General features: G+C 40.1%; 1 protein-coding gene across 2 annotated transcripts in view; it reads right to left on the reverse strand.

Moving 5' to 3' along the window:
- Positions 1–24,321, reverse strand: part of KYNU (kynureninase) — a 122,928-nt gene that overhangs the window by 61,469 nt on the left and 37,138 nt on the right. The window contains exons 4-7 of one of the 2 annotated variants that reach the window (XM_063116586.1): positions 15,895–15,917; positions 9,013–9,074; positions 5,146–5,217; positions 2,903–2,977 (exon numbers count right to left, since the gene is read on the reverse strand). In XM_063116586.1, coding sequence (XP_062972656.1) covers positions 2,903–2,977; positions 5,146–5,217; positions 9,013–9,074; positions 15,895–15,917 — 232 coding nt within the window. Of the gene's footprint in view, positions 1–2,902; positions 2,978–5,145; positions 5,218–9,012; positions 9,075–15,834; positions 15,918–24,321 lie in introns of both variants that reach the window. The other variant, XM_063116585.1, reaches the window with a different exon arrangement.

Below are 24,321 nucleotides of genomic sequence, written 5' to 3' on the forward strand. Positions count from 1 at the left end.
ATCCGTACTCATTTGAATCCATTGTGGATTTCTCCAGCAGCCCTGCCTCTAGCTTAAATTCATAGAGAATAGGTCTGTCAATCACTATTAGTCATGATGACAGAAGGATCTCCAGATTCAAAGCTAAATATGCCACCAAACACAAGCTTTGGGGGTGGGGTGGGGTTCCTGTCTTTCAGCTCTGCTTGTAAGCGCACTGGAGGCCACTGTGGTTGACTGCTGTGGGAAACAAGATACTGGACTAGATGGACCTTTGATCTGATCTAGCAGAGTTCTTCTTTGAACCGGTATACTTAGCCTGAAAGCTTTCCTGTGTCTTGTGAAATACTTCTGGAGAGCTGGTACAGTGTAGTCAGTAAGAGACTGAGATTTAAATTAGGAAATCCACAGTTCAATTCAAAACCTTAGCCTTACACCACCTAGTCATTATGCTTCAGCTCCCCATCACTTATCTGCAATATGGGGATAATAATGCTCACTTATCTTGTAAGAATGTTCTAAAGATTTCTAAAAAATCATTTGAACCAGTCCAAACATTCAAAGAGCACTATAAAAAATACTAAATATTTTTTTAAAAAACTATAATGTCATAATAATGCCTATTGAAGTGAAATTGGGGAATTTGCAGAAAAGGTACCATGGTTAAGGCATTGGGGGAAGGAAATACTGCAACAGATACCTTAAGGGACAAGTGGTGTCAATTACTCTGCATCTTGTGACTCTAAGCCATATCAAGATTTTAGTATGCAGCTCTCAGGATTAGAAAGCTTTGCCAAAACTGGCATGCACACAACAACATAAAAAATGCCATGCTGAGCCCGGCTCAGCAATATTTTTTTATGACATTTCGAATTTGTACCAAACCCGCCCCCCAAAAGACTAAAAAGCTGCCCCCCACATCCCTCATCATACTTCTCAGACAAACTGCATATCCCACAGAAAGCTATTATTATTTTTTACTGTATTTGTATTTCAGAAAACAATAGGATTCATATAATCTAAAAATGCAAAAACCCTGAAGTCATTAAATACAGAGAAATTTCAACAAGAAAAAAAATACTTTTGATGCTTTAAAGACAATATCGCCACTCCCTCATTTCCTCTGAGCAAGGGATCATGTAAAACATACCACCACCAAGGGATCAATTAAGCAGTGAAAACTCCAAATGAAATTAGACAAGACACTGCAAAGAACTAGGATAAGATTTGCTGATTTGAAAGTAACTTCTATTATCGTTACGATCTTTGAACATCTATCAAGGACTTGGGAGTAGCTTCTCACTTTTTTGAAAAATACTTTTTTTCAAAATCAAAAGGTCATCAGCAGTTCTACTGAAAAATTACAAATGTTCTTCATGCCAAGGAAGGAAAGTAATGCAATCATATATAATGATCTAAATTGCATACCCCTCCAAACAGAAACTTAACTGTTGCTGTGGTAATAAAGGAAAAAGTATGTTTTCTTCATAGGATCTCTTTGAGAGATAATATCTATATAGAGTGATGCTTATGAATATATACTCAGGGGATGTGCAGTATAAGAAATATAGAGCGTAATGTTGATCTTCTTGAGATTATTCATTTATTTAGATTTGTAGTCCAAATCTAAAATCCAACATTTTTAAAAGTGTGTGTGTGTCTGTCTATCGATCTTTGGGCTAATTCCAACATCATATTAGCAGAGATCTACTATCTTTCCGTCTCTCTCCTCCCCACTTCAGACTTCTACCCCACTCTAAAATCCACTACAGGGGGTTTCCCAACCATACACAGATGATTTTAAGGGAGCATAAAGGATGCAGGGGAGGGAGGGGAGCGAATTATTTCCCTTACAGTTCTGTTTATGGAACTGTTTCCATCAGTGGAATGACTGCATTGGATCCAACCCTATATATATATATGCCTGTGTCAGACTGTTTTTATATAGTCCTAAAATACATCCATAATTTTAAAAACCTGAAATGTATGTATTTATGTCCTACTCTTATATAAGAATAGTATCTGGAAAGCTAAAGAAAAAAACAAAATTACTGTATATTGTATTACAAAGGAATGAATGATGCTTTTATTTATTTATTTATTTATTTATTTTATTTTATTTTATTTATTACATATTTATACCGCCCAATAGCTGAAGCTCTCTGGGCAGTTCACAAAAATTATACTGTCAAGCAGGGGTGGTCATCGCTCTAGATTTTTGCCCTGTAATTCCTATCAGGCAAAGCCAGTCTAGTCAATAGTGATGGATGCTGGGAAGGTGTAGGTTAACACATCTGGAGGTCACAAGTTGTCAACCTCTGCTATAAAGTACAACATCAAAGTATGTAAAGTATAACATAAGCAAGGGCTTTATAATGGACCCACATGGAAGCATTTTTAGGTCTAAAGAACATGCATGCATTCATCACACTCATGACCCACAAACTATATAAGAGACTGACAACACAATTCTCTACATGTCTACTCAGAGGTAAGTCCAGCTGATTACAGGTTTACTCCCAGTTGACGGAGTACAGGACTACAGATATATTCTATCACTCATCTGTATAGCATACGCAGGACACCATAAGCTGTGTAACACCAGTGGGAAGTCACCAAGGGGAACCCTGCATCACATCACACCTTCTTTCCCCTTGGAATACATTTTGTACTTTTGTTTTGAACAAAGCATGGAGGTGGGATCTGCCCTGGGTATACCGGTTCTACATAGAAAAGGCCCACAAGGCAGGCAGATATGGGAGAAGATTTTAACAATAACAATATGTGTGTGTTTATTGTAAATTTCTTTACCACAGTCTCAAAACATGAGGTTGGATTACTTATAATAAGCTGCAAAGAAAGAAACATAATTCTACAAATCTCCCTTCTTGAGAAGATATAATATAAAGTAGCCTTTACAAACCTTTCGTGGCTCTATCATAAGCATACTCTTCTCCTTATCAAGCCCATGAAGTTGGAGCTGAGACTCGACCGCATACTGTAAACAAAAAATTCTGAGTGTTTCAAGTGAGCAGGTATAAAAAACAAGATCAACGTTTCTTTCACATAGCCACAGTTACCAGATGTATGCATGGAGGTGGAAGGATGTGAAAGGGGGAAAGGATCCCTTTCTGGGGGAGGTGGACAGAGTAGTCCATGCCTTAATCTTCTTGCATATAAATTATTCTACATGAAACTGTCCTTGAAAAGTGGACCAGTCTCAAATACTTCTCTGGCATCCTATTTGTTCCCTAACTCAATTCAATGTGCTGATCCTCACTGATATCGCCCTAAACAACTTGGGACGTGGGTTTATGAAAGGCTTCCTCTTCCCCTGCCCAGAGCCTGGGTCCCCATCTGAGGCCCTATTACATGTCAAAGTTCCTAGAGAGCGGAGGGCTCAAGGGCTTCTTGTGCAGTAGCACCCTAGTTGCAAAACTCCCTCCTCAGGCTGGTTAGGTCGACTCCCTTATTATTGGCCTTTAGCCGGCTGGTAAAAATTGTTCTGCAGAACTTTTAGTGATCAATCCTGCTCTTTCATTTTGGAAGGTTCCCCTCTTTTTGCTGCAATACATGTATTTCATCAGTTTAGTTTTTAGTTTTTGTAAAGGTACCTTATTTATTAAATAATGTTATGAAAAGTATTTACAGTTTGGTTTCATGCCCGATGGGGCCCTTAAAGAAACATACAATTTAAGTGGTAGTATTTACTTATTTTTATGGTTTTGCTGTAAATTGCCTTGAACACTCCTTGAGCGGAAGCGGAAACTAAAAAAAAAAAAAAACATTCAAGAAAGAAAGAAAGAAGTCTGCAAAATGTTTCCAGTCCCACTTACTACCTCTGTTTACCTCCTAAATAGGAAAAAGACCGTATCTCCATGATGGAGCATAGCTTTGCACGCAGAAGCATTTAGGTTCAATGTCAGTTAAAAATATTAGGTAGCAGGTAGTGAGAAAAGGCTGAGAGCCTGGAGAGCCATGAACAACCAGAGGAGACAACACTGGGTTAGAGAGACAAATAGTCTGACCTGGTATAAGGCAGCTCTTATAAAAGCTTTTGCTAAGCCAAGAGCTCACTGTTTTGATAACAGAAAGTGAGCCAAGAGCTCAATGTTTTGATAATAGAAAGGTTATCTGGGGTGGGGTACTGTGCTAATCTTAATGTTGATGCCCGATAGAGCTGATAAGGCACTTTAAGCCTTATGGGGATAGAAGAGTTTGTGTTATCTTGTTTTGGACCCATCATTTGTTTGAGCTTAGCTCGTTGGCATGTAAGTTTTAGGGATTCATTCTTCACATGTTTAGCTTCAACAATGTAATCAGTAATGTTGCCTGTGATGGTGGCACTTGCATTCCACACAGCATTCCAAATGGAATGGTCCTCTTGCTGGGAAAAAACAATCACATTTCCTCAGCAACAAAGAACATACTTCTGTTTGAGTTACTGAGAAACTGTGACATTATCCCAAAAGAAGCACTTCCTTGAGGAAAGATATGTATGCATGAGCAAAAAATGGAATCGTTTTTGCAAATGACTGCTGGTCTAGAAAGGCTCTGAATCGCACCCTATGTGAGTTGCATTTGGAGGGATTTTTATTGTGCCTCAGTGATCAAATTTCTCATCAATTTCTAAGTGTTTACCGAGTTTGATAAAGTAGCAATGAGTCACAAATCTGAAGATTAATTTGCTGAAATCCGTGCTGCATGGACTATTGTCTCATTTTATAGCACACAAATGATGTTTGAATTAGTAATCTAAAGCACCATCGACAAGCAGTTCTCTAACTGTCTAGGGATATAAAACTGTTAATGTTGTAAGCTTTATATTGATTTGGTTTCATAAAGTAAAACAGCAACAAGAATTAATAAAACATTTACAACCTGTTGTTGATTTAGGCCAACAGCTTGCTCAATGTCTTTAAAACGACTAATCAATCAATGTGGCCATTCAATCTTTCATTCCGCAAGGTTTTATTTGAACAAAAGGAATAAAGGCACGATCAGTAAAATATGCCAAGCCCAGAAGTGTGTGACTATATTTGCTTTTGCTTTTTAGATTTGTTGTTCTTTATAGGATCAAGCTAATGAATAGTCGGATATGATTGCTAGCATGCCTTTGAAACATACAATGTAGTACACAACTATGATGTAATATTGATTCCTTACATGGTCAGAGGGAAAAGCTTTGGCTTCCAGGAGGATTTTATAGCGATCTGAAGTAGGCTTAAAAAATGACAGCTGTAAAAAAAAAAAAAATACAGTGATTTTTTTTTAAAAAAAACTGACATGTAGAAGTCGCAAATGCCATACAATCTGGTGATCAATACCTCCGATAAGAAACAATACATAATTTCAGATATCGTTCTATGCCATTCGTCAGATTTTCCTGCTTGAATGGGAAAAATGTTTGTAAAGTCCCACATGAATTCATATACAAAAACTATAGTTGCATGCAGGAGTGTTGGAATATCTTCTTTCAGCCCATTGACCATTTGAATGCAAGAGTGTTATGGATTTTAATTCCATCCTATATCTTTTAAAGATATTGCACACATTCTTTCTTTTCCCGTAAGGATTTTGTGTTGACAAGAGAACATGCATATTGTATGAAATAGTAATCTGTGGGTGAACAAAAAAAAATCCAGTTAACTAACCACGGGTTGTTTAGAAGATGAATGGGAGAGTGAGTACATCTCGGTCCCCATATGCCCACCCACTCCTTCTCTGATAAACAATCCAGGGATGCCACCATGTGTTCAAACTCTGGGGTGTTCGTTCCCCAACAATCCAGAGTTCCAAGTTTGTATGTCACAGAAACAATTCAGGGACAAAGCATTCCTGGGTTGTTTATCACAGCATGAGCTGGCGAGTGCACGAGAACCAGAATGCAAACACATTCCCACTCATCTTCCAAACATTGTTAACTGTGGGTTGTTAGGATGTATGAACTGGATCACTGTTTAGGTCCACAATATCATATATACAACTTTTGAAAAGCTTTTGCAGATAGGTCACTTGATGGATGAAAATGTGTTTCATTCTAGTAAACTTTTGGACCGCTTCACACAGGTGCCAGCAAGCAGGCCTGACCCAACTACTCACAGATACAGCCAGCAGCAATTTTCACACAGGCAATTATCTAGCTTCTATGATCATGGGGATTGTTGCCAGCTATATCTGTAATTGACAGATTCATAAATGTTACACTTCTCACATTCCTGGAGACACACAGAGCTTCTCAGAGATAGGTTAAAATGTCATGAGTGAATTAGGCTTTTGTTTTCTACTTTACAGCTGAGAATTAATTAGGGTCCTATTATCCCCGATAAAAAGTTCCATGCCAGTTAGAGAGGTGGGTGAGCCAACAGTGGCTTACAGTACATTTTCCCCAAAATCAGGAAATGGCTTGGCCAATTTTTGAGCTTATTCAAAGTCGGCCTGGCCTACCTTTACCCTACCGGTTCCCCCACCCCATATACTCCCAAATCATTCTGCTTCACCTAGTCACTGTCCACCCCCAAACATAAGCAGGTGCCTGCAGGGCACCTGCAGAACACAGGCAAGCCCTCTAGGGACTGGAGTATCTTGGATCATGGCAGGGAGTGGGTGATCGCAGCGGGGGCAGGCAATTGCAGCAGCAGTTTGGCCATGACAGCCTACCATTCCTGGGCCCTGGTAAATGCAACTCTCCAGGCTGTGCATGCTGCTCCCAGTAGGCTATTGTAAGCTATTTCTCCCTTATGGAATCCTAGGGCTGTGCATTAAAATGGTGGTTCCATTATAAAATGGCCTCTGTGATTCAGATTTCCAAATCCAAGGCCCGAGGCTTGCACAGCTCTATTCATTGCTTCCAAATGTGATGATGGACACTAGCATAGAAGGCGTTAAAAAAGAAATATGCAACACATTCATGGACAACAGATCTATCAACTAGGGGTGTGCACGGACCCCCCGCTCCGCCCCGCGGGCCGATCCGAAAATTTCGGATCGGCCCGCTCCGCGCCGCTCCGCCCATACTCCGCTCCTCTTCGCCACAGAGCTCCGAATCGGAGCTCCGCAGAGGAGGGGAGTGGTGCCAGGTAAGGCCGGGAGAGGAGGGCGGGGGGGTTACCAGGCCCTGCCGCTGTCGCCGCATGGGCGACAGCGACAGCGGCAGGGCCCGGTAAACCCCACTTACCTTTCCGGCGGAGCTCCGGATTGAGGCGAAGGAACCGCCTTCACCTCGATCCTCTTCGCCACGCTCCGCCGGCCCCCCAATCCTCTTCGCCTCTGCCTTAAGGGGAGGCGAAGCACCCCGCTCCGCTTCTAATTCGCCAGTCCGATTAGAAGCAGAGCACATCCCTACTATCAACAGCTATTAACCATGATGGCTAAAATGGAACATTCATGTTTGGAGGCAGTATAGTTCTGAATATCAGGTACTGTAGTGAGTAGCATTTTGACTGTACGTTATCTTGGAGCCTACAGCTTTCTGACCATCAATCAGCTTTAAGTATTTCTAAAGTGTGCAACCATTAAGCTTTTCACTGTGAGATTTCCTCGAATAAAAGTGTGTGTTCCATGTCAGTTTTCCAGCACGTGTGAATGCCAGAGGGAAGGCGACCCATGACAAGTAGTGAGGAACAAATAGGGGTGTACAAAGTGGGTCTTCTCCACCTTGAAATTCGAGCCAGAGCTCTGTTGAGGCAATTCTCTACCCTGATTTTGGAGCAGCTTCCCTTACTCCACTCTGTCGGATTACCCATCGGAAAACTGCCCAGTTTTGGATAACCACTTTAGTCAATGGAAATCTATCAAGTGCTTACAGCTCCCTCACTTTTAAAGATAAAGAGATGAAACTTAGTACGGTTATAGCCCTTACATAGGTCTTTAGACATGCCAAGTCTGGAACAGATGCCTTCAAGCCTTGATTTTTTAGGATTTTTTTTTAAGTTCATGGTTTAAAAATTATTTTTTTTTAAAAAAAAAACAACCACTGTCATTTTTAAAGATAAATAGATGAAACTTAGCACAATCATATCTCTTAAATAGGGTTTTAGGCATGCCAAGTTTGTAGGAGATCCATTCATGCCTAGAATTTTTAAATCCCCCCCCCCACAAAGCATTATCCCCCTTAAACAGACACACACACGTTAATCCACCCCTGTGCATTTATGGAGGGAGCTTTTATCCTTTACTTTGCTAATGCAGAGCTCCACTGCTGCTGGTGGAAGTTTCTACTCTAGCCTTCTCCAACCTGGTACCCTCCAGATCTAGTGGGTGGATCCCCTTCCCCTGCACAGGAAGCCCAGCCAGCCAATAGGAATAATAGTTTAACTGAAATAAAGAGCCTGCCTGACTCAGGTGTAGAAGCTTACGGACTCATGATGCCAGCCAACACAGCAGCACTTTCAGTGTGGATGATTGACTTCTATGAGTCAGAGCAGAAACACACTCCCTCTCCCCCCATGACCTGAATCAGCAGCCAGTTATAGTGTTTCCCACTCCCCTGAACACTGCGATTGGAAGAGAACATGGGCATGGACTGCGGCAATTCCTAATTGGTTAGCCACAGATGCCATTATTTATTTATTTATTTAGCACCAACAATGTACTTGGGGATGTACAGTATGTACAAATAAAACAGCAACAATACCAAAGCTACCCCTCAGCCCACTCAGTGTCTTCCAAATATGGAGATATTCAATTGAGTCTCTCTCTCTCTCTCTCTCTCTCTCTCTCTCTCTCTCTCTCTCACACACACACACACACACACACACACACACACACACAGCATTGGTACCTGAAAAAAAATATAATTTTGCTCTGATATTAATCAATGGGTTTGGAAGCAGCCATTCTCTGCTCTGGAAGATCGAATGCTCCACGGATGTTCACGGTTACCAGATAATTCCAGGGCAGAGAGCACACCCCTAACAAATAACACCTTCTTACCCATCTCAAGGCATCAAGCTTGGTTGGAAAAAAGAATTCTGTACTAGATATACCATAGACTGATATAGCAAGGCAATTCTTCTACTCTTTATGACTTACCATTAAGAGATGCAGATTAACTGTCAAGCCGTTCATTAATGCTATCTCTTCTTTACGAGCCCCTGAAAAGCAATAACACAGATGTTTCCATTTTCCTTTTGTCCTGTGCAAGGTCTGCTCCAATGATGTGCAAAACCACATGACATTGCCTTATAGTCCCTAATGACTGAAACGTAAATGTACATTTGATGTGTCACCATGGACATTTATAAAAAAAATCCCTGGCTGGCTCAGTACACCAGTCTAACAGGACAATATTTATTTTTACCAGCCTGTTGAAGCAAATAAAGCAGATAATGAAGGAGCAGCCTTTCCTTTTTTGAAGTCCACCTGATGATCTGTTATAATAATTAACACCTTGGCCAAATTCAGCACCAGTGTACTTCTGCCATTAAATATATCTCCCATATAAGGGGCAATCATCTATTTTTAAAGTGATAATTGTGATATCAAGCTAAAATGCATCCTTAAGAAAAACAGACTTTCAAGCCTAAAAATTATTCAAGCCTTCACAACACTAAACATAACACTGGTTTGTAAGATAACTAGTTAGAAGCTGGGAATAGTTAAACTATCACATTCAACTATGGAGCTTTGTGGTAACAAATAAAACAACTAAATGTAATGGGTAGAACAAGCACAACTAATGGATTTTTCCAATATACTGGCATTGATAATCTCTTTCTAACTCCTATTAGTCAATGTGGATGAATAAAGTTGAAAAGGATGACTAAATTCACATTAAAAATGGAAGAATATAGAAAAAGAAAAACCACCAGCCTCAGGTGTTAGAGGAAAATATTCACACTAACCAGAAAGACATGCATATACACCTTATAAAACTTCTAATTTTGGTTTGACGTGTTAAGTCATCTCTATCGAGGCTTGCATCTGAAGACAGAAAATAGCAGGAAGCACCCGAGGGTTAATGCTAACAGTGGGATGAGAAAAGAGAAGAAGCTGATAATTTTAAAGCAAAAAGGCAGAAAGAAGACTTTAGATGCAAATGCTTCTTTTCTCTCCCACAATTTAGTAGAATGGAGAGTCCCCTCCCCTCCCTACAATGAAGCCAAGTTAAAAGATAGGAATATTAGCATCAAATGTTGCATTTATCAGGTGGATAACAAGTTGCTATGTGCTATGATTAACCCAGGACTCCCAAGCTTTGAGTATTTTTTTCTACAGTCCCACTTCCAGTGGACTCTACCTGGTAAAACCTTGCATGGCTGAGAAAGACCTCTTTTTACCTTTGTTTAAATGCAACCCTGACACTAAGGACCTCTGTTCTAGGTACATAACATAAGGAATGAACAGTATAACTCTTTCTCTCTTATCAGCTTTTTATTCCCCACTGTAATTCTCTTTCCTTTCCCCTTCCCAAAAGCTGAAGTAATCACTACAGAGCCTCCTTGGCAGCAACACTTCTCATTCCTCCCGTCTCTCTCACTCTCATCCCTGGGTTGGCCTTCAATAGTAAACCAGTAACTTGCCTATTTGATATATCTTCTCAATATAATTCTTTTCTAAAAAAGCTTTGATCTTGTCTTTTTTGCTCCTCAAGTACCCTACAAGGGCACTCCACTATCCAAACTTTGTGCTCTAGTAAACCTGCTGGTTTCTGGGTCTCAAGGGTCAAGGGTGCAATGGGAAATAGATCACCAAGCACATTTGAGCACCATTATTCCCAGTCATTTGTGTTCTAGAGGGGGTTAGTCCCTGAACAAAGCAAAATAAGTTTGCAGATGTGTGTAGAAATGCATGCCCCTAACAAGCATGTTAACAAATACTTTCTGCCTTCTTTGATGCCTCTTCCTATTCCATGATAGATCAAGGTTGATGACCGTTGAAATACACTACAACTCTCTGAACCTAGTGAAACGTAAGACCCAAATCATGGTCCTTTTAGGACCTGACTGATCCTCTTTCAAAGTATATCCAGAATACAACTATAATTACTTTTCTTTCAGTTACAGTTCAAAAGCATGGAACAAAAATAAATAGTTAATCAGAAGTTCACCTTTAGATGCATGCCAATATCCTAAATTGAATATGACACCACATCTGTCATGTAAGTCTTGGTCTGTTGTAAATGATATATATATATTAAAAGCTTTTCTTTATTGGATTTCGGCACCCACAAAACAAACCTTATCTATGCCCTCAGAAAATCGTTATCCTTCATAACCTGCACTGCATTTCGGAAATGATGCTTCTGTGATCCAATTAATCTATTACAATATTCAAAGACAAGTATCCAGTAGACAAAATGAAGTTTTCTCTCTCTGTCTCATTACTCAGCACCGCATATCCTGGACAGCATAAACCCCCCATACGTCCTTCCTGATAAATCTTCTTTGTAATGGAAAAAGCAGAGCTTATATTCCTGCCACTATTTCCACTGTAACTTTAGGAAATACTGTGATTGTGCTAGATTGTTAGTGCAACAGGAGCCAAATCCTTGTCATAACTGTGTGTGAGCAATAGAGTGAATAAGAGAATGACAAGATGAGCTGAAAGCTCTCCCATTCTAAAAAAATAATAATAGGTTTGGGTATTTCAAACAACCCTTATCATCCAAAGTCACTGCAAATCAGTTCAGTATTCATTTTCTTCTCAGTATAGTCCTGGCTGAGCACAATTGTACAAGATGAGCAATAGAGTTAATCTTATTCCATCAGAAGGTGATACTACCAAGGTTGTAACGTATTAATAAAGTGCAGCAGAAAAAAAGAATAATTTCTATTCCCCTGTTATGTTGCTCAATGTAGGAATTGGGGGCGGGGAGGTGGAGAGAGTCTGGGTCTCTGGTGACCTTGACTCTGCATTTCACAATGTATTTACTATTGGAGCCTTCACTTAACAAGAAAATGTGTGCTCATTTAATAAGCAAGGTGTTATAGAGCCATAAACCTTTAAATGGCCAAAAGAAAAGTCATTTACTGTCTTGATTCTATTCCTGAATAAATCCCACAAGACAATCTCACTTTTTTATTCTGCAGACGCAGCTCCAGCAGTTCCTCCTCCTCTATAAAATGTTAAGTATTAACAATATAGCAACTTTAAAAAAGTGTATTATCTCATGTCAAGCCTACCAAAAGAACAGAATGCTTTGCCTAACACCCCCCCCCCCGGAACTGTGCTATATGTTACTGGAAACAATACATATTTGTCTTAAATACTACACTGAGCAGAGAGGATCTTAATGATGTTTTATCTTGTATTTGTCCTCTTTGCATTTTCTCTTTTTATCTAAAGGCAAAAGATGTAGCCATTACCCAGGTGAGATTGTTGCCATCATGGGACTGCAATTTGGAATGCTTGAAAACATAATTTGTTCCCGTTATGGAAAAGCAGCACATTAACATGCAAAATCAATAAAGTGAAATTGGCGACAATAAAATCCTAGGCCTTGGAAGCTAATGACAAGCTACACTTTGCAACTCAGTTGTATGGCCAGTGGGGCCGGGGAGGGGGAGTGTCACAAGAGCATGAATATCACAGCGGACTTTAGCCTCTGGTGAGCAACAGAGCTATGAAATACTACCCAAAGCACACAGGAAAACGGGTTAAACAGTGTGAGGATCTTCTGTTATAGATTGTTTACGATCTATATGAAACCCCAGTCTAGAGAATACAAATAGGCTTCTGCATGCAGATATACAGTGCTGGGTATAGACAGTGGATAATGGGTGGAAGGGCCCCACTGAGCTGACACTCTGGTTGTGAGAGAGAATGGATAAATGCCTCCAGCAAATTCTAAAAGCCCACTAGTCTTTAAATAACGCATTGAAAATAAAAAGCATCTGAATGCTGTTGATACAATAAAAAGAATGAGGGAAAGCTTTTTTTATATATTATTTTTATACTCTTCTCCTTTTGCGTCAGAAATGGTGTTATGTGTAGCTGCATATGTGGGTTTCAGATCTAAAAATAACTAGATTCTTTTTTTTCTGACCAAGGGAACAAGCAAAGTGTAAAACAGATTTATTGGCTGTCTAGCAGATTTTACATTAAATTTTCTCATGTTACATTCACAGCCAGTAATTGCTTTGTTTCTTGCTATGCTGCTCTCTCTGCCTTCTCTTCTTTTTGGTTCGCATTGCTATTTTATGGAACCCCGTTTGGTGTTTTTTTAAGTGGACAGTGGAAACAATAGCTTTTCTGAAGACTTTGCTGAAGACCAGAATGGCAACGCTGCAGCAAGGAAACCATGCGTGGCCTACACTGCCATGGAGACTGAGCAGTTCTGACTCAAGGTAAAACATAGAGCAAGCGTGTCAAGGAGGAGGCAGGAAAGCCAGATGCTTGCAACCAACCACGGAGTTCCAGAGAGCTCCACTGTGCTCACCTTCACAGATTCTAGCAACCACACAGGCAGCACACAAGAGAAGGATAAATAAGGCCACACAGGCCAGATCCAGTATTGCATAGACATAAGATGAAAATCATAGGATAGTAGAGTTGGAAGGGGCCTATAAGGCCATCGAGTCCAACCTCCTGCTCAATGCAGGAATCCACCTTAAATAGAATCATAGAATAGAATTTAGGGCAGGGATGGAGGACCTCATTCAGCCTGATAGCTGAATTCAGGTTTGCAGATGTTCCCGCTGACTGCATTCCAGCGTTGGGAGTGGCCAAAGACAAAACAGGTGGGACCAATACCAACCCATTTCAGTTTACAGTTCTTCCTGCCAGTAACTATACCTTAAGAAAGTCATTTCAACCTTTTTACAATAGGGGAATGACTGTACAAAAGCTGAGAAACCACAAAATGTTCAGTGATCAGCAGAAACCACATCTTCTTCCATCACCAATGGAAGAAGGTGTGGCTGGGGAATCCTGGAAGGTCAAACTGGGAGGGATTTGGTCCCTGTGCCTGTGGTCCCTTGAATTAGGAGGTGAGGGAGCCTTCCAGATTATCCCTATTACAAAGTCAAAGATGGCAAATATTCCCAGATAGGCACTATAATGACTGCTCTGTGACTCCTCCCCTCCTTAAATATTCATAACATTTAATGAATATAATGACTCTCACCCCCCTCCTTAAATATTCAGTGCTTTGACTGGGCTTTTCATTGTTCAGAGGCCAGGCACCAACAAGGTGCATCTTGTTGCATCTATGAAGGTGCATCTATCTATTTACTAGTGATGAGGGTTGGGTTTGTCTATGAATATTATTATATGTAGATATTCTTTGCTCTATGTAGTGGCAGGTCTAGATGAGTGCGTTGCACACCAATTATAATATGACTGAATCTGTGAACAAATGATAGTTATACAGATGTTCTTCCTTTTTACCTACTGTATGTCTATGGGAACACACAGAAATAAAATACATATTTGAAGAAATGAAACAGAAAGCCAAAACTGTAAGCTATGAATGGTCTTTCAAGAATGTATTTAGGAATGTGCATTGTTTTCCATCTTTTCCAGCTGCTCTATCAGACAGCCAGGAGGTTTCTACATTCCCTCCCCATTGTAGGTAAACATCTTCTAACTAACACAGCACAATGATTCCATGAATTTCACAGCAGTAATATAAACTTAGCTGCCAACCAGGCAAACGAAGTGTTCCATTCTTAATTATCTATGGTACTTCTTATATTCTAATTTGGCAGAGCTGAAACAAAAAAAGAGCCCCATTATAATTTCTCTATTTGTTCAGGTACCTCCAACTTGCAGAATACAGGAAAGCATATATATCATAGAAAGAGACTAGAATCTCTTGTTTCAGAAAAGAATACATACTTCAATCTATCCATCATATTACCAGTTTTGTGCTATGTAAACAATGAAGGGAATATGAGATGTGTCTTGAATTCTGACAGTCCTTTACATGGCTCAGTTATAGGATCTGGATGGATAGAAACATTGGGCTAAGACAAGGCAAAGATGCATTGAAAACTGCCAGACACATCTTGAGACAAATTCATCTCTTGTCAAAACTTGTCCTTGGAAGTTCACAGAAATTATCATATAGAATTTCATTAACAAAAAGAGAAAACCAAACACACACACACATACACGTATCATAGGATTTCTATATAACCTTTTATTTCACAGCAAATGTACACTTCACAGCTGTTCTGTATGCTTTATAAGCACGCTTCCTTCAAGGTAGTGCATCTATTGTGGGGATACTGGGTTTTCATATCACTCATAGCGCAATCATTTGTGACTGGGAATATGCAATACTAATCCTTACCTAAATAGTGAGTGCATCCATTTCTTTTGTGAAATATGGATGTACAACTATTACAATCATCTACTGAATATTGCTTGTGATGTAATTAGTATGGAGTGACCCAACTGTTCACATCACCTGTCCTCTCCCTTCCCTGTAAATTCTTTAGACAATTTGACAGGTAATACTAATCCTATTTTTTTAAAATAAAAATAAAAATCTGTACCATTAATTTTTGTAAACATTTGGCTCTCTTGACAGCAATTAAAGGCATTATCATGTAACAGACAGCCATTGCTTTGTAAACAAAAGAAACTATCACTGATTCACTGTGACATGAAAAGACATTTGTAGGGGTGCCAAGTTTCCTTTGGTTTAATGCTTTAGACCAAGTACTTTATGGTGATCCCAGAGCCCAACACTGCAATTAGTTTCATGATATATATTGGGTCATATATTACGATCTGTATTAAATCTTCTCATTTCAGAGTTTTAAAATACAATGTCACCTCTCATACTTACTGAGAAGCAATCAGAAAAGGAAAGTGCTTGGAACATTTTGGAAGAAAAGGTCTATGTTTGAATTTTTAGATTATTTTTTTAAAAAATGGCCTCGAATGACATTTGTCTTCTCTTACCCACAATATCAGCCATAAGCTCCACGATGCATTCATCTGCCAATGCCCAAGGTCGCTTACCAATGAAATGTCCATGAACACCTCTGAAAAAGAGAATAGATGAAAATTCATATTCGTCCCCTTGGCATGGTGATAACAACAAGAACATAGCACTCATTGCGGAATTGGTAGAGAACATGAATGAAATTGTGTTATTGTACCAGATGCAACCACAGCAAACAAGCAATATATATACCATTATCTAGTGTAGTTTGGATTGGATACAGATAAAACCAAGTTGAAAGACTTAGGACAGATTATAACGAGCTACCTTCCTGCTTTGCTAGAAATAGAAAAAGAAATGCTGCAGTATTCAAGAAGCAGAACTGTAATTTGGCAAAGAAAATAAAAGAAAGCAGCCTGGCATCTACTAGCCTGGCATTTTCATAAATATGCTTATTTCTCCATTTGTCCTGCTCCAACTGGCTCAGTCCAGGTATGAATGGAAACAAAGAGAGTCACAGTGTTGACGTCAACTTATTGACTGCCCATGTTCAACAAAGGATGTAATAAACAGAGCTTCATCCAGAGAGCTTTGGCTATTGGCAGTATGGAAGCATCATAGAGCATGGGCACATCATTATCATCCTTACTAACAGTAAATGTGGGTGATCAAGTAGAAACAAAAAGGAGTTGGGGTTTTAATGGGGTCCAAAAATAAGTTAGTGATTTCTTCATAATCAAGGAATTTCCAAGATACTGGAAAATATGTTCGTAAATTAAAATATAAAGAAATTATAGAGAAATCCTATGAGTGTCCCCAGGGACAATAGGAATTTTCAGATTTCCCCTCCTGAAGCCATAGGCAATCCGATAACCTCAGGAGGGGGACTCTGGATCCCAATCCCTCCACCTGCCATGGAAATAATTCCCAAGGTCGCAAAAGCAACTTTGGAGAGGTGAGGAGTGACATACCAGTGGACATTTGGATCTTATGGACTCTCCAGTGGTCCCCGCCCCAGTGGTGCGACCTCTCTAGATGGGCTCAGAAGTTTATCGGCGGGGGGGATAAACACGAGAATAGAGAGGCAAAAATTGCCTCTATCACGCCTTCTGCTCTGCCGGAGCACTTCTTCAAAGGGCATAAGATTGCACCCTAGAAGAAGAAAACCAAGCCTCTGAGCTTGGTTAATTAGACAGGAATACTGTGGGGAAAGGAGGGAAACTGGAAGTCTGTCAGACTGAATAAGTCTAGAATTTAAGTCTATGGCTAAGCCATGAAAAGTTGAAAGATGTCAGCTGTGTAAGAGGAACCAAAAATGGGGGGGGAGGGGAGGGTGGAGAGAAAGAGGGGAACTGGCCTGCGTGAGACCCTAATAACTTATCATATTCTGGAAAGGTTGGAGACATGTACACCAGGAAGTTAAAACTCCTCCCTGTACTATATGTCCCCTATACAATATGCCACCCCAATCCCCATACTATACAGCAGTAAAGTGCTTAGACTAGAGCTAACAGCCATGCTTGATCCTGAATCCTTTAGCGCTATATGCCACAGCATTTCAGGAGGGAGGGAAAGTACTTCCCTGAAGACCCTTGCAATATACAAGTCTATTAGGGTAATCAAATCCTAGGCATGTTTTCAGGGCTAATGCAAACGTTTATGTCCATCATATGGTGTTTGTAGCATCAGGTTATCAACGGCATCAGAGCCATAAGAGTTCAGCCGTCACAGAGGGCTGTAATATTACCAGCACTCATAATGCTTTTCAATGGGGACACTTCAACTCTTCATCAGCAAGCGATTCAGTAGTGAGACATAATATGAAAAACAACCTTCATTTTCAGTGTTTCATAATTTCCAAGTGTTCTGAGTCAGGACTAGTTAAGACTCATTCACATATCCCATTTGTATGTGTCTATCAAGCACAAGAGCGATATGCAGGACTGAGCACTTTTGTTTAGAAATGTAATTGTAAATGTAATGTCACTTACCTGTTGCACTAATACTTATAATTCAATAAACAAAAAACCTACGGTTTACAAAACAACGTTAAAGGCTCTACAGTTTTCAACCAAACTCCAAAAAGCAGGGAAATTGAGAGTTAAGGCTCACAGGCCTATAACGCCACATCCTCCCTAAGGAGGCAGAAAGTGCCAGCGAAATTCTCATTCTCCCAAAGCAGATATAAACTATGAGGACAGGGTGGAGCATTCCTGATGCTTATACAAGATTACAAAGCTTCACAACCTAAGGGATGCAATCCTATGCAATCTGCCCTGAGTATTCATAACTCAGAGGCATACAAGTATCCTATAAAGAGCAGGAGGTGCCTTGTGCCTCCAGCTCTGCATTTAAGCTAGATGGGGATTTTCACCTGCCTAGCAGAGACTTCAGGGAGGGGGAGGGAAGGAGGCTAGGGCAGCCATAGAATATGTCATATGGCTGACCCCTAGTCTCCCAACTCCACCCCTGGGAATGCCCACTTTTCCCTTTCTCTGTGCTCTGTTCTCCAAGTGTGGAGCGATAGCTGGCACAGTTCTCTCCAAGCCAGCTACGAGGGGAAGGGTGACGGGACTTGGAGCACAGTTTCCTGGCTCCAAGGTTGGAGCCCTGTTTCTTACCTCAGAGCCAGGAGACCAAAATATCCTATTTCCCCCAGATGTTGTCTAGAGGAGATAGGATTACTCCCAAAATCACTTTGTATTTAAGAAATTTGTGCAGTGCTGTCCTATGCATAGTTAAGACATCTAAGCCCATTGAAATCAAAATATTTAGTCACCTGTAACTCTGCATAAGAAGCTATACTTACTAGGATTATCAACATTTAGAAGACTACTGCAGGATACCACTTTCAAACACTGTGAAATACACTTGGCATGTGAAATGCCAAACCACATGTGGTTGAAATGGATTAGTATAGAGGCAGTGTCAAGAGGAAAAAAGAAACAGCTAGGCCAGGTAGGAGAATGTGAAAGACAAGAAGCTGTGTACAAACAACATAGAAGAGAAAAGATGATATCATTCTAAACAAACCACAATAATTGTGGTCTTATCACAAAGAAGTGGGGGGTAACTCTGTAACAAAATGCTAATATGTCAGCAAGCAAATTGTATGGGCCAGATATCTGAGCAACTAAATGAGAATGGCTGGCCCCTCTAATAATGTAGCAGAAATTAGCCTCCCTTCCACCAAAAGCTTCTTATGTTAAGCCACCTCTTAAAACACACACACACACACACACACACACACACACACACACACCTCAAACTCCACATGTGTGGTTCTGAAATCTCTCAACTAAAGGGACATTCTAGGACCTGCAGTGCATCTTTAGGGAGAACTCATTTTCTCAGTAGGATTGGACAGATCAATCTAAATTTCAGCTTGTGTCAATTTCACTTCCTTATTTTTAAATTCTATTTTTTAATGTTCTGCTTGCTCATTAATATGCTTCTTAAAAAAAACACCTCACTTTTTAAAGACATCATTCCATGAAGTGGTCTGAGGGCTGCCTTTTAACCCTACCCTGCCCCACGATTTTAGGACCACAAATAGCCACTTGATGCAGCTAGAATCTGCAGATGCTGCTGCTAAACATGGTAAGGATAGGGCCACAAATGCAATGGGATGTACTGACGTATCCAGGAACAGTGCATGGGGGAAAATACGGCTGTCACCCATGGCACGGTCCAGTGCTCCCAGGGGCATTTGTGGCCCCATCTTCAACATGTGCACCAGCGGTCCATGCTTTTTAGGCCAAGCAGCTATTATTGGAAAAAGTATTATAAAAGCAATCCTCAGACCACTTTTCAGAACTCACTGGACTATAATTGTTTATTCGTCAGGAGGAACCTATAATGCCAAGGGAATGGGAAAGAATGCAAGTGTGATTCAGACACATTCCAGCACGTCATAGAAACACTACTGAATTTGCCTTGAGGGAGAGATAAAGGAAGACTCAAGACTCCCATAGTCAAGGATGGCTACATACCTCAGAGTTGAGGAACTTCAGGTTACTCTTCTTTCGAGATACATTTCTTTCTTTTTTTAGTTTTTTCTTCATTAAAATCAAAGAATTTGGTCTACTACCTCCATTGTGCTGTTCCATTTGTGAGTGGTGAAACATGGGGTGGGGAGAGTCATTTTGAATGGGTGAATTTTAGAGGTGAAATAAACTTATCCCTAGCCACATTGTGCTTCTCTTGGCAGCCATCAGCAGGAAGTCACATTTGCTTTCAGAATACCTTGGTAATATCATATAGAAGGGAAATAGCTGCCCCTGTTTTTTCATTTGTGTGTGTGGCAGCTGTCATTTTCCACCCTCAGAATGCAAGGAATTACACTCTATCCAGAACATTGTGCTGAGAAAAAAGAGGGGTGCCAGTAGCACTATTCCTACCCTTTCACCCCCAATATCCTAGAATCTGCTTAGGCAAACAAAGTTAAGTAGTTTCAGGCAGTATTTTATGTAGAAGAAAAATTCCCTTGATGAGGATTTTGAGAAATGCTCAAAATGCATTGTGAACCTAATACATCTACATCTATTTTTGCAAGTGGCTTATTTTCTATACCATTTTTGACCCTCACTTGTTCACTTTAGAAACAATTGCCATTGAATGCCACCTACCAATAAGTTTCTGTGAACTTTTTGACCCATGATGTCGTCCTCCCACCAAAATCCCCACATGGTTTCAATGTCCTTTTTCATAGCATCCTCTGAATTCCAAGCCCAAAATTCAAAACTTTGAATTTTCAGCTCAGACCTATCACTGCCTGATTACTGGAACCCACCTTGATCTCCACATGACCTTATCCCTGCATAACAATACTGGATACCATTTTGAGACTTTTTTCCAGCTCTGTTGACTGAGTCATACCTCAGTAAACAAAATGAAGGAAGATTAGAGTTAATCCATTTGGTTCCAAGATGTGTATCACTATTTTTTAGGGTTTTTTCTAGAAGCCACACTGAAATATCATATATGTCTGCTGAAGTCAATTTGTTGACTGCACTGGAATTTCAGTCAAGCTCTAGCGACTTAATAGGGCAAGAGAAGCTAGCTGTAACCAGATATTGGCCTGGTTCAGACAACACGCTAAACCATGCTGCTTAACCACAAAATGGTTAATGGAATGCATTAAGGTCAATTAACCATTTTGTGGTTAAGCAGCATGGTTTAGCATGTTGTCTGAACCAGGCCACTGTTTCAGTGCAGTTCGGGAGACATTTTGTCTTATGTTTTGTGCTAATATTCCCTGCCCCACCACCAAATGATACCACTACTTATAACATTTGGACGCTCATAACTACATAGGTGAGACCAATTGCAAAATCCCTTCACACCTGATTGCTTCCCAGCTAAGAGGAAGTCAACCATTCCAAAAATTAGTGATAGCACAGGAAAAAGATGTGGCAATGCACTTCCCCACCACTACATTACAAAGGGACCCAAAGTAATTCTTCTTGGACTTGGGGTCCATCTTCAACCATTTCAATGCATGGTGGCTATGAGAAAAACTTTGCCCATATTGATGCCAGTCATGTTGTCCTGTGAACAACAGTCATATGCAACTTCCGCCAAACAATGTAATTACGTAGACACTGGTTCAGTTTTCACCATTGCGCAATGTGCAATGGTGCAAATGCCTGAGAAACAATACTAGTAGCAACAGCAATTATTTTTTTCTTTTTATATTTTACTGATTTTAATATAAACACATCAATGAAATTTTAAACGTTGAATTTCATATGCTTAGCCTTCCACATCCCCAGGTGAATTCCCTACCCTTTCTCCCCTTCAACACTGGTCTTATAATTTAAACCTTTCATAAAATACCCTTCTTATTGAAAGATTTGAACACCAAACAAAATAAGCCACAGTACAATTAATTAAAAGTAAATGAGACCTTAACATGCTTACAGACTAAATAAAATATAGGATATTAAGTGAAGCACACTGTAACTGTTACGGAGAAGAAATTTAAATGATGCTTGGGAGAATGAAGCTCCCAGAACTAGTTCCTGATTTACATATTTTTTTTTTGTTTCTTTGCTTAAGACCCTTAACATGCTTTGGGAAAATGCAGGAAGCTGAAGAGAAATTAGGGAAGTTTTCTCTGCACTCTACCCTTCAAAAATCCTAATAGAATTAGCAGTTATGAAATAACTCTCTAACGGTGGGTTATAGACAGTGGGATGAAATAGCATTGAATGCTATTTTCCATTTTCCCCACTTCCTGTATTTTGTAATGCCCTTCCCTTTGAATTTAGCTGGTGAAAGCTGCCTTCACCCACGTGCAGTTCTAATACACAATTTCAAAAATAATTTCCAGGCTACGATGAAAAACTGATATGAACCTAAGATTGCAGAATATTTTATTTTTGGAAGAACGAAGTATGAACATTCAAAGTATAGCACAAGGTGGAAAGAAAGTACTAATTATAGTTGTCTATATTATTGGTAGGTGTATCTAATGGTTTTTATTCTTTTGTGACAACCAATATAAATTCCGAGACCGTGCATCTATGTGTCGATAGATAGATAGATAGATAGATCAACATATAACTATATATAGTGAAGGCAAAGTCTTGGGAGTCCTTTATTCTAATCACATGCCACTCCATAAGCCTTTCCTGAGAGCACAATACATTTTATTACATTTAGGCTGTAAAATTGGGGCCCTGAATCAGAGAATGTATATCTTTGCACATTAGGCTACTCCACTCCATGAGGGTAATAACTTCTAAGGAGGCTTTGGCCATTGGTATTCTACCCCTAATATTTCAGAAAATAATATGTGATTGTTGGAAGAAACCTATGATTTTAATAAGAGGAAGCTATTAAATTAGTACATGGAAGGTAGCATCATTGTACATTACGGTATAAAGACAAAACTATTGCTTCTACTATCTGGGTGTTGTTGTTTTTTGTCATATTAATATTACCTATACTGAGTCAGACTACTGATCCATCTGGCTCAGTACTGGTTCTCCAAAGTCTCAGGGTAGAGATGAATGAACCTGTCAGCTTCACTTTTTCCCCACATTTGACTTTCTTAAAATTTCAAGTTCTCTCTCTTCCAAATACGAAGAAATTTGCAAATTTTGGTAAATTCGTATGACAACCTAACCAAAACAAATTTCTTCTCTATCTGCATGGGCAAAATTCCATAAGTACACCTATTGCCAGCATGGAGAAAGCCTGACATGTAGCTGTTAAAGATGAGGAGCATGTCAGAAATGAAATGATGTCAAACCTAATTGAGCATCACAAACCTGACTGAACTTACAGGGCCTTAGCTAGACCTATGTTTTAATCACGAGATCCCCCTCTGCTCACACGCGGCGCATGACAACCTCAGAGAGAAAGGCGTTGCGCCTGCCATTTTAAAAATTATTTTTAAAGAGGCAGCAGTGCATGAGCGATCGTGTGCAAGAGGTAGTTTTTTTTTAAAAAAAATCCCTGCTCCCCCCACCCCCAATGGGCACAGTGCTCCTGAGGAGCTCTGTACCCAGTGCGTGGGGCCCAGCTCCTCATGAGGAATCCCGAGGAACCAGGACAAACCACGGTGCCTGGCCACACATTCCGCGGTCTCAGGTTCAGCCCAAGACCGCAGAAAAAACGTGCCTAAAGGATAGTGCAAGATCCCGGGGCAAGGGAGGGATCATCCTGGGATTTCGCCCCATCTAGCTATGGCCAGGGATTCAAATCCAGACTTAAGCTAAGCACTCAAAGTCCCAGGCCTGGATGGACAAACCTCTAAATTCTGGTTCTCTCACTTTCATTTTTTAATCTCAAATTCATTTAATCCTGTATTTGAACAAACCTGCAAATTTTGCTAGATTGTGATCAAAAAAAGAACTGAAACAAAATCTTCATGCATCCCTATGTCAGAGAACTTCCATAGCTATTATCCTGGAAACAGAGCATGCAGTACGAGTGCTCTGTAACTGATCTACCAATCCTTCACAAATTAATACTTACCCAGCACTGTCTTTGTTCACCAAGACAGCATAATTCTGTATTAAGTGCTGTCAGGCAGCAATTCTTTGTACCTTGAATTCTCCCACTGTGATGGGTTATGTTGCTGCTGCCACACTTTCTAACTGACTTCTTGCAAGTCATTTGCACATTCCCCTTACCTGCCATTTGTGAATCCTTCAGTTTACTTTAGGAGGCAGGTAAGGGCCCTACCAAGAAACTGGGTAGGCAGTAAGCCAGCAGTGATAATTGCAACTTCAGCAAGACAGTTAAAGGCAAAAAGAATTCTTTAGACTGCTGTAAAAGTTTTTGGAAGGGACTTTTTGAATGACTTATATTCTACTAATGAAGAACAAACTGGCTTTCTGATGTAATCCTAGTGCTTAAAATACGTGGGGCAGATTCCTCGAGGAAACCTTCATTTTCATTCACTTTGATGGGGCATGCACAGGAGAATGTCCTGATAGATGGCTCTAACTGGTTGAAGACACCATATAAAAACAGGACTCACGTTGTTCACA

This window comes from Elgaria multicarinata, chromosome 2 (genome assembly GCF_023053635.1).
Source record: "Elgaria multicarinata webbii isolate HBS135686 ecotype San Diego chromosome 2, rElgMul1.1.pri, whole genome shotgun sequence".
Classification (NCBI taxonomy): domain Eukaryota; kingdom Metazoa; phylum Chordata; class Lepidosauria; order Squamata; family Anguidae; genus Elgaria; species Elgaria multicarinata.